The sequence below is a fragment of the Semicossyphus pulcher genome, unplaced genomic scaffold (assembly GCF_022749685.1).
Source record: "Semicossyphus pulcher isolate SPU_LCO1_2020_fin unplaced genomic scaffold, fSemPul1.0.p SCAF_5, whole genome shotgun sequence".
Lineage (NCBI taxonomy): Eukaryota > Metazoa > Chordata > Actinopteri > Labriformes > Labridae > Semicossyphus > Semicossyphus pulcher.
The window spans coordinates 1,176,899-1,189,069 of NW_027211726.1; the positions used below are offsets into that span (position 1 = coordinate 1,176,899).

The 12,171-nt window shown below is 41.3% G+C and overlaps 1 gene segment (V, D, J or C); it reads right to left on the minus strand.

Annotated features, from left to right (window-relative positions):
- Positions 1-3,602: 3,602 nt before the first annotated feature.
- On the minus strand, positions 3,603-6,677 carry LOC138608587 (Ig kappa-b4 chain C region-like). The segment is given in 3 exon segments: positions 3,603-4,091; positions 4,959-5,034; positions 6,582-6,677. Coding segments are annotated over 3 exon segments (501 nt in total).
- Positions 6,678-12,171: the final 5,494 nt, after the last annotated feature.

Genomic DNA, 12,171 nt, shown 5'->3' on the forward strand with positions numbered 1-12,171 from the left:
GACAGCAAACGCTGCCTCCTTTCCTGGTGGACATCCCGGCATACCTCTGCCATACGCCAGCGCCACTCCCTCGGCGAAAACGCCGCCGCCGCCGGGGTAAGCGTGGTGGCTGTCTGGTGAAGCTGAGAGCCGGGTTGGTGCGTCTTGACCGTGGCGGATGTGGAGCGGTGCCTCGTCTATGTGTCTTTCGACGTTGGTTGGACCCTGTTGCTGCCTACTTGGTACCGGTGGCCGGCTCGGATGATCTGTTCCAGCCCCGCGGCCCCTGCCCTCCTTGTCCCCGCTGGCGTGGAGTGGATCCGGGGAACCTGCGGCCTCTCCGCCGGGACTCACTGTCAGCAGCTCGCCCAGATCCGCCAGCTCCTGCCAGGATTGGCCTGGTCAACGCAAGATCGCTTGCGAACAAAACATTCATCCAGAAGGATTTCTTCAGATCTCGTAAACTGGATTTCCTGTTTATCACCGAGACTTGGACGACTGTTGGTGAGTCCAGTGCCTTCACAGAACTTTTACCTGCCGAGTGTTGCTATTTTAATTCTCCACGGACATCTGGTCGAGGAGGAGGAATTGCAACTATTTTTAAAAGTGTTTTTAAAAGTAAACAGATATCACTGTCGTCGGCTCTAGCCAGCTTTGAATTGTGTTGGTTTGAGCTGGGAAGTTCTCACACAGTGCTGTGTGCTGTGGTTTATCGGCCTCCCAAATACAATAGAGACTTTTTAACCTACTTTTCTGTGTTTCTGGCTGATATCATGCCGAAATATGACCGGGTCCTGATTATCGGTGATTTTAATATTCATGTGTGTTGTCCAGAAAACCCCCTGGCGAGGGATTTCTTAAATATAATCGACTCTTTTAATCTTGTACAGTCTGTACTGGGCCCGACACATGTACAGGGGCACACACTCGATCTTGTTTTATCATATGGTTTGCCTGTTTTTAACTTGGAGGTCTGTGAAGCGTTTTTCTCCGATCATATGCCTGTACTTTTTGAAGCTGCTGTGTGCTGTAACTCAGTTAAACCTCGCGCTGCTGCTCGCAGATGCCGGGTTATTAACCCTTCCACTGCTGCTCGCCTTTTCAGCCGTCACTCCCGATCCTGTGTGCGATGATACAGAGGCTCTTAGCTCTCAGTTTCTTGACATTTGTCAAACTGCCATTGACTCTGCTGCCCCGTTAAAGAGCAGGCAGTATAAAGTTAAATCAGAGCCTTGGTTGAATGATACAACCCGCACTGCCAGACAGGAGTGTCATAGAGCTGAGCGCAGGTGGAAAAAGGATAAACTGGAAGTGTCTTTTCAAATGTTGAGGGATTGTTGGCGTCGCTATCAATCCTCTGTGAAAGAGGCTAAAAGAAAATATTTCTCTGATATTATTGTCTTAAACTGTCACAAACCTCGTGTGTTGTTTAAAGTGATCAACTCTGCTCTGAATGCACCACAGACTGTGGGAATTGAGCCCTCCCCTTCTGTGTGTGAAAACTTTCTGCAATTCTTCACTGCTAAAGTCACCTCTACCAGAGCACTTATTTCACCTCCTGCTTATGACCCCTCAGTGTTTGTCCCGTGTTCTGTTGTTTTTGACTCATTTGAGCCTGTGACTCTGCCTTTTGTGCAGGAGACTGTGGGGCATTTAAAGCCATCAGGCTCACCCAATGACCCGGTTCCTCCTCAACTTTTTAAAGAGGTTTTCCCCACTGTTGGGCTATATTTACACAGCATCATTAACAGCAGTCTGTCCTCAGGAGTGGTTCCTGTAAATTTTAAACATGCAGTTGTGCAGCCACTGATTAAAAAACCTGGACTGGATCCTGCTGTTATGGCTAATTTTAGGCCCATCTCCAAACTGTCCTTCTTTTCCAAAATCTTAGAGAACATTGTCTACTCTCAGCTCCTGGTCTTTTTAACTGAACATAATGTTCTTGAAATTTTCCAATCTGGTTTTAAAACAATGCACAGCACAGAATCAGCTCTTTTAAGAGTTTTTAACGACATCTTTTTAACTACTGACTCTGGTCACTGTGTTGTCCTTGTACTCTTGGACTTGACTGCTGCATTTGATACAGTGGACCATGACATCCTGATTGCTCGTTTGGAGCAGTGGGTGGGCATCAGGGGCTCGGCGCTGGAATGGTTCAGGTCCTACCTGTCTCATCGGACATTCTGTGTTGGCCTTGGTGACTCTGTGTCCTCCGCTGCTCCTCTCACATGTGGGGTCCCACAGGGTTCAGTGCTGGGCCCTCTTTTATTTTCCTTGTATCTTCTCCCACTTGGTTCTATTCTCAGGAAGCACGGCATTCTATTCCACTGTTATGCTGATGACAGCCAGATCTATGTCCCCCTTAAAAAGGCTGATTCATTCTCCCTTAAGCCACTGTTAAATTGTTTAGATGACGTCAAGGCCTGGATGGCTCTAAACTTTTTAAATTTTAATGAAAAAAAGACTGAAGTGATGGTCTTTGGTGGCACCTCTGTTACCCCCCCAGTCGATCTATGTTACTTGGCACAATACGCCAAACCTATTGTAAATGATCTGGGGGCAAAGGTGGACGCAGAACTTAAGCTGGACAGCCAGATTAAAGCTGTGGTGCAAACAGGCTTTTTCCAGTTAAGGCAGCTGGCAAAAATAAAACCGTTTCTCCAGAGACAGCACTTTGAAACAGTAATTCACGCCTTTGTGACGACTCGGCTAGACTACTGTAATGCACTTTACATGGGGATCAGTGGATCCTCCATCGCACGTCTTCAACTGGTACAGAACGCAGCTGTGCGACTTTTAACTGGCACAAGGAAGTTTGAGCACATTTCACCGATTTTAGCTTCACTCCACTGGCTACCCGTCCATTTCAGAATTCATTTTAAAATTCTTTTATTTGCTTTTAAATGTCGAAATGGTCTTGCCCCATTGTACCTCTCTGAGCTTCTCCACCCCCACACACCCATCCGATCTCTCAGGTCAGCTGACCAGCTGCTCCTGAGGGTTCCCAAAACTAGGCTGAAGCTCAGAGGGGACCGAGCGTTTTCGGTTGCAGCTCCAAAATTATGGAATGAATTGCCGCTGCACATGAGACAGGCCTCCTCACTGTCTAATTTTAAAACTCTTCTTAAAACGCACCTCTTCTCTCTGGCCTTTAACACCACATAGGTTGTTGATTTTATGTGCACAGATATTTTATCTGAGGTGAACGGTCTAGTAATTTATTATGTTTTTATGTTCTTTTATTTTTAGTATTCTGACTTTTTATTATGTTTTATTGTATTTATTTTACTGTACAGCACTTTGGAAACCTTTGCGTTTATTTAAACTTGTGCTTTATAAATAAAATGGATTGGATTGGATTGGATCATCAATAACAGCATCACATGACCCTATTTATTGTTCTGGTTATAAAGAGGGACACTGAAGTTATCATGAGTGGACCTTTCTTCTTTTCTACAACTTCATTGATAACATGAGAGACAAACCTACAGCAGCTATTCTCCCCGATCACTGAGGCATGACAAAGCTCAAAGACAAACACTTGTTACTATTCTGGCTTCTTGCCTAACTAACGGTTCTAACATGAAATAAATGGCAAAGAAAACCACACGGAGATCCACATATTATGATTCTTTTTATTATTGTGTCGAACAATTACAAATATCAGCCAATCAGCAAGCAAGAAAGCACGTTTAATGAGAGACACAGAGAGATAGAGACAGTTTAACAGAGAGCAGACTGAGAGCAGCGTCAGAGTAAAACCAGGAGCAGAGTCCCAGTGAGTCAGGACTGGGAACACTGGTCTCTCCTCAGAGTCTCTGAGAGAGGAGCCTGGGAGCCCTGGGAGGCCTCACAGGTCACAGAGCCCACCTTCCTCCACTGGTCTGCAGAGAGCCTCAGGGTGCTGCTCCAGCTGTAGCGGCCGTCCTTCTGCAGCGCCCCGGGGCTCCTGCTCTGCGCCCCGCTGCTGCTGCTGCTGCCGTCCACCTTCCAGGCCAGACTCCAGTCTGAGGGGAAGCCCTTGTTGGCCAGGCACACGAGCGTGGCCTTGCCCCGCTGCAGCTCCTCACCGGAGGGGGGCAGCACCGTCAGGGTGGGGACGAGTCGACCCGCTGGAGGAGGCAACAGAGAGACAACATGAAGAAAGTACAAGAAGGAAACTCCACCCTGCTGGATGCAGCCTAAGTGTGCTGGGTCTCCTCCTCAGATTGGATGAACGTGGTCTTCTGTGTTTCACTTCCCTCTCTGAGCTGAGTAACCATGACAACAGACAGGCATCACTGCTGAACCGTGAAACAGACAGGTTTCAGTGCTAAAGATAAAGTCTCAGGCGGGAAAGTCTTCAGTGTTCAATCATTACACGTTCTGAAAAATACAACAAGCCTTCACCTTCAGCTCGTTCCAAACTCATCACAGTGTTTTAATCGTCACCGTTTCCACAAACATCACGATTTCAACACGACTAAAGAGACACTGTACTGCTGAGAAACTGTGCAGCTGCTGAGAACACAGTGTGTAGTAGCTGCAGAGACATTATCATCTTCACTGATTGTACTGAGTATGTGAAATCATCCCACAAGTAAGACACAAGCAATTGATACTGATAATACTCTCACTAAATCAATACTTTGTCGATTTCTGGATGTGAACTATAATAATTATCACATTGAAACAATAGAAGTAACATTTCTTTCAGTCAGAGTTTAAAAAGATCTTTTAAAGAGGGAAAAGTCGTCTTTGTTCTCTAACTTGACTTTTGAAGAACAATAAAATGATGATGTAAACTAACTGTCATTATGAACATTTAGTGAAGCTACAGACTTCTTTCATCAGACACAATGTTATCTGTACAACACTGGAGGAATGCTGACATCAGTTATATTAACATTTAGTTTCAAAGACAAAAAGTTGAGTTTTTATTGAGTCAACAGAAGAAAAATGACTGAGTTTGAGTTCATGTAGAAGTCAAAGTTACTTACAGTTAACATGCAGCCTGGTTCCTCCACCGAACGTGTACCACAGTGATACAAACTGATGGAGTCGTCGTACAAAAACCTCTCACTGCAGAGAGACACGGCTCTCTGACTCTGACACAAACAAACTCAACACATTCCCACTTTATGTGATAACTTCTTCACCTGTTTTAATCTGACTGACAAACTATAAAAATGCATTTAACCTTTTCATCTCAAACATCAATAAGCAGTTCATTGTTTTCATGTTTAGAAAAAGTTCCGATTAATGTTTGCAAATGTAAATAGTTATGACAAATGCACGTCGCCTGCAGCTGATGATGACTCAAATATAATGATTTATTGGAGGGTCTGGTTTTGTGTGTGTGTGTGTGTGTGGGGGGGGGATCTGCTGAATAATTCTGAACAAAATGTGACCATCAAACTCAAACTAAAGCAACTTCAATATTATTACCAACAAAGTCTTAGTTACTAGTTTGATTAACTGATTGATCCATCAATAAAAAGATCTTCCTCAGAGTATCCAAGTCCCTGTTGGAGTCGGTCAGAGCATTTCCATAGAGAGCCACTTTGCATCAGCAGCACCATGCTCCAGTGCTCTGGGAGAGTTTATAGTCCTGACAGTTGAACACTGGATGACTGACAGCTGTCCTTCATCACAACAGAAACCCTCCTCATCACAAACATGACTCTGACCTCCGTCCTCCTCTGGACTCTCCTCTGCTGCTGCTTCACAGGTAAAGTCCAGAGAATCAAACTCCTCTCCTCTATGAACGCCCGTCCCTCTGAAATGAAGCTGATGAAACCATGTTGCTGCTTTCTGTGTTTGTCTCTGTATCCTCAGAGTCCAGAGGCCAGGTCACAGTGACTCAGCCTGCAGCAGTGAGCTCTGCTCCGGGAGGCTCCGTCTCCATCACATGTAGGACCAGTCAGGATGTGTACTATGATGGTTCTGATTACATCTTAGCCTGGTACCAACAGAAAGATGGAGAACCTCCAAAACTCATCATTTACTGGGCAAATCGTAGAGAATCAGAGATTTCAGATCGTTTTACAGGCAGTGGATCAAACTCTGACTTCACTCTGAGCATCAGTGGGGTCCAGGCTGAAGACGCAGCAGTTTACTACTGTCTGAGTTATCATGAGATCAACAGTCAGGATGTGTTCACACAGTGAAAAAGCGTCGTACAAAAACCTCCCTCAGTCAGACTGAACAGAAACTGAAGTGACTGCTGCAGCTGGAAGTTTCTGCAGAGACTGACACAGTTCACTGAAGCAGCTCAGACATGTTCAAAGCACAAAAACATCCAACACATTCAGATCCACTGACTTTAATCCACCAAACACTGCTGAGTGAGCAAAGCCAGCGGAGAACAAGCTTATGTTGTGTTTACGTTATTGATTATCTCTATGAACAGATATCTGCATATAAATCAGAAAGTGTGGAGGAGGGACTCGACTTTCTTCTTTTGTTCTGAGTAGATGCCAGATGTGTCTGCCTCCAAGTTATTCAAAGTCACCTTAAAAGCATCCAATGAGACACGTTCCTTTAGCTCCAGGTCTTACTGTAGTTTGTTCCATGTGTAGGAAGCAGCAAACTTAAAGGCCTCTCCTCAGTTCAGTCCTGACCTTTGGGACAGACGGTAAGAACAGGTCCTGGGACCGAAGACTGTAAGCTCCTGCACTCTTCTGACTGATGTAGTTTAGAAGGTTCGAGGGAAGCATACCTAAGATCGACTTGTAAATAAGAATATGCCAGTGTTTTAGTCTCCGTGTGGACAAAGCAGACCATCCAACACGTGCAAACAGCAAACAGTGATGAGTGAGGGCTTTAAAATTAGTGGAGATTGAAAGGAGGGTTTAGTGGTCTTGATTTTGTGTTTGAGAACAGCAGGAGTTTGGTTTCATCTGCATTTAAAACAAGTTTGAGAAGATAAAAATGTTGTCGAACAGTATTAAAAGCAAGTTGTAGCTGGGAGAGAGCCTGGCCTGGAGTGGATGCTGAGCAATACATGACAGTGTCATCAGCGAAGAAATGAAAATGAGTTTTAAAAACATTTTGATTGATGTTATTTTATATTTTATATAACTTTTTATTTATATAAAGAATGAATAGGAGTGGTCCCAGGACTGACCCCTGAGGGACACCTTTGGTTACTGTAAGAGAGCTAGAAATGCACCCTTCTGCCTACACACTGAGTTCTGTTGTTAGGTAATTGTTAAACCAGCTGACGTATGTTCAGATAATCCTATTGATAGCAGCTGATCAATGTTGAGACATCATCGTCTCTGCCTGGCAGATAATGAATGAAGAAATGTAACATTGTGGCAAAGAGGGAAACATATCTCTGCAGACTTTATCGACGTTAAACAACAACTGACATGATTAACTCTGATGTCCTTTTACGCTGCAGATTCTGTGAGGTTTATAGAGTATTGTTTGACAGTTTTCTTTGCCTGTTTATGTCTGTATTGTACATGAAGGTTCATTTCTTTAGTTTGTTCCATTATCAGTGAAAACACACTGAGATCGATCAAATGGCTTTGATCATAATAATGGAAGTTATACATGGGGCAACACATGTATTAGCACAAGGCCTCTATGGTTCAGACCTTTAGTATATAAGCATGTAATCCAACGTATGTGCTCATACAATGATTTGTATGAAGTCTTATAAAACATATGAACATTTCTATGGTGCGTAATCTTACTGATGTCAACGCTTTGTCGCCTGGTCTTCATCAGCGATGCTTTATCACAGCCCCTCTTTGGTGTCTCGACAGACACACAAGGTTAAATCTGTTCAGCGTGAATGTGGGTAAGACAAGTTATTTTGGGTGGCTGAAAATCAGCACAGAAAATAATTGTGGGTACATACGACAGACAATTTGAATTTCATGAGAATGTATCTGTTAATTTGCCTAATTAGTAGCTTCAAATAGAAAACTGTGTCATCTACATACAGGTTTATTTCTTGTGTTTCTTTTTTATGATTAGCAAAAATACACTTTGACTGTAAACTTTGGTCTCCCTGCCCAAAGAGTCCACATTGTTACGTGCTGTTACGTGACACACGTACTCTTTAAAATCAGGCTCTAGTTGTAAAACAGGCTTAGTTTATATGGAAACTCACAGTGAAAAAGGCCACACATTTCTGAAATGATTATACATTTTTAAGTTCATAGACACAAGTTGGTTTATTGAGTTAGCACAAGTTAGCACTGCATGCTAGGAGAGTGGAAGCACCACACGCTGAAGCCAATTCAACAAAATTTGCCAATTCGGCCGTATAAACCTGTCGATCTGGTGGTAAACTTGCAGATATGAGAGCAAAGTGATTGTGTCCCTCAGTGCACAGTACAAAAGGGATTGTTGATTGTTTGTTAAAATACCACCGAAGAAGAGTCATGTGAATGACGAGGAAAGGGAGGAGATTAAGCAATCTCTAAACTTCATGTTGGTGGAAATGACCAAAGTGGCAAAACAACAGACACAACTGCTTGGATTAAAGGAGGAAGTGCGCGAAATAGTTCTGGAAAAAGAAAAGAAAATCAGTGTCTTAGAAAGACCAGTGGCTGAATGGAACAGTACACAAGAATGGATGATGTGGTTGTGAGCGGACTTGACACCAGACACCGCTCATACGAGCCAATGGCCGTGGCGGTGAGGACAACACACTGGGAGAAATGCACTCCCTGGAGCAACAGGTATCCACACAGCAATTGTTAAAAATATGTCATTTGCAATAAATAATATCATGGAATGTGTTACCGTTGAAATTCAAACAGAGAAATCAAAAAATATAGTTATTAGTTGTGTATATAGAGCCCTGGGTGTCAATATTGATACATTCACAGATAAAATGTCAGAAATGTACAACGCAATTAATAACAGGAAGCTGATTTTTGTCTGTGGAGATTTCAGTATAGATCTCTTAAATCCCCAGAGACAAACACAAACAACGAATTTCATAAATGCAATGTTTTGATTGTATCCTTCAATCACACACACAAGTAGGATAACTGTAAACACTGCTACACTCATTGATAATATATTCACAGATGTTACTGAGGACAATATAACTGGAGGTTTACTCATACACGATGTTAGTGACCATTTGCCGGTTTTGAAGCCTTCGAATCCTGTATTAAAAAATATGTGGAAGCAGAAACCGGTGGCTTAATAAGACGGGTAACAGAAAGTGCCATCGACCATCTTAGGGAAGAACCAACAAATCAGGATTGGAGTGAAATTTAAAATGTAGATGAATCACGGGAAAAATGTATTTCCATTATATCTAACTTGTATGATAAACACTGTCCTCTTGTGGTTAAAGTGGATAATAACAAATACACGGACAAGCCATGGATAACAAAGGGAATACCAAATGCTTGTAAAAAGAAAAATCTATTATGTAAGAATTTTCTAGAGTTTCTAACAAAGGACACTGAAAACAAATATAAGATATTTAAATATAAATTAACCAAAATAATGCATTATAGCAAAAAAAAAAAGTATTAAAGCGAACTAGTGGAAAACAACAGGTCTAATATTAAAAATACTTGGAGAGTTTTGAATTAAATCATAAAAAAGGAAAAAATAAAAATAAACTACCAATATTACGTCTACTCCAACAATGATACGGTTATTAAAGAACATAAATTAATAGCGGATAAGTTTAATAAATATTTTGTTAATGTGGGAAACAATGTCAAGTCTGTTATACTTCCAAACAGTAAAAATGGAGTAAATAGTAATATTATTAACATAAATATTCATTCAATGTTTATTAGAGAAACTGATAAATATGAAATTATTACTTTTGTGCACAATTTTAAAAATACAAAAATCAACAGACTGGAATGGTTATGTGTTTGATTTAAAAAATATTGGCTGTATTGATAAACCTCTAAATTATATTTGTAATCAGTCCCTGATGGCTGGAAAATTTCCCAAACAAATGAAGATAGCTAAAGTCATTCCACTGTACAAATCTGGTGATAAACACGAGTTCTCAAATTATAGGCCAATCTCACTGTTCTCAAACATCTTAGAAAAGATATCTGTAAAGAGGCTAAATGAGTTCATGTCTAAACATAACAAACTCTGTGAACAGCAATATGGATTCAGACTAACCGGACCACCTCACTAGCACTTACAGATTTTGTTGAACAAATAACAAATGCAACGGAGAGAAATGAAAACACAGTTGGGATATTTCTTGACTTACAGAAAGCATTTGATACTATTGACCACAAATTATTGTTATCCAAATTACAGAGGTATAGTGATAGACGACTGGCACATGATTGGTTAGCTATTTGGAAGGCCGGTATCAGTATGTCCATATTAAAAATTAAAATTCAAACCCTTTGAAGATTACATGCGGGGTGCCTCAGGGTTCGGTTCTTGGACCATTGCTGTTCATTTTGAATATCAATGACGTCTTTTTGGTTTCAAGGTCATTGAAGTGTATTTTATTTGTTGAGGATAAAACTTTATTTTGTAGCGGTAAACATTTGAAACAACTTCTGGATACTGTGGAGAAAGAACTACAGATACAGATATGGTTTGATGCTAATAAATTATCTCTTCACTTTGGAAAAACTAAATGTATAATAACTGGAAATCGAGCAACAAACTAAAATTAGAGTTAATGAAGTAGAAATTGATACAGTACTTGAAACACAATTTTAATACTTGACAATTAATTAAGTTGGAAATCACACATAAACCATGTCAAAGCCAAAACGTCTAAATCTATTGCAATACTGTACAAAGCTCAACATATCCTTGGTCAGAAATCATTGCACACACTGTACTAGTCACTCATAGTCCCATACATGACTTACTGTGTAGAGGTATGGGGAAACACATATAAAACAAATACAAACTCTATTTTCTTACTGCAAACGAAGACAAAGCCTTACAGCCACACGAATTCTAAGCAAGAAACCCTATGAGCCAACCAATCCATCATTGATCCAGCTAAATGTATTAACATTTAAAGACGTAGAAGATTATAATACAATACTAATCATGTAAAAAATGGACAATCACCATTAAGTATCCAGAGGTTGTTTAAATGTGAGGGTCAGTAAATACAATCTGAGAGGAACATTGGAAAAGTAAAGACAAGAAGAAATGTTAAAAATCACTGTCTGTCAGTCAGGGGGGTGAACCTGTGGAATACTTCTTCTGAAGACATTAAAACATGCAGCACACTGATCAGGCTCAAAAAACTTTATACCAACAATTGCATCATGCAATACACTTTGGAAAATGTAAGTTAATGTAAGTATGTTAATGCCAGAAATGACCAACATGATAATACTGTCATGTCTCGTCCCATTACCTGGTGTGTGTATATATAGTCTGTGTTTCCCTTTGTCCTGTGCCTGTTCGTCTTGTCATGTTAGGGGGTTTCAGATCAGTCAGGTTGTTTTTTTTAGTATTTTTTTTAAAAGACCAGTTCTGAATACTAATTTATCCTCATTGCTGAGGATTATGATTTTGTAAGGTAAGAGGGGTAGGTAGTTCACCTTAGCTTCTGCCTACACCCTTTCAGTTTATTACTCAGAATTAGTGCTTTTATTTTCTGTCTTTGTATTTTGTTTTGTCTGTTGAGAATGAACAGAAATAAAAATGTAATCGACATGAAGCTACATTTGAACACTGACATCTTTTAATCTCTTCTCACTCAGAGCATTTCCATAGAGAGCCACTTTGCATCAGCAGCACCATGCTCCAGTGCTCTGGGAGAGTTTATAGTCCTGACAGTTGAACACTGGATGACTGACAGCTGTCCTTCATCACAACAGAAACCCTCCTCATCACAAACATGACTCTGACCTCCGTCCTCCTCTGGACTCTCCTCTGCTGCTGCTTCACAGGTAAAGTCCAGAGAATCAAACTCCTCTCCTCTATGAACGCCCGTCCCTCTGAAATGAAGCTGATGAAACCATGTTGCTGCTTTCTGTGTTTGTCTCTGTATCCTCAGAGTCCAGAGGCCAGGTCACAGTGACTCAGCCTGCAGCAGTGAGCTCTGCTCCGGGAGGCTCCGTCTCCATCAGCTGTAGGACCAGTCGGAATGTATACAGTGATAGTGATGGTGATTACTATTTATCCTGGTACCAACACAAAGATGGAGAACCTCCAAAACTCATCATTTACTGGGCAAATCGTAGAGCATCAGGGATTTCAGATCGTTTTACAGGC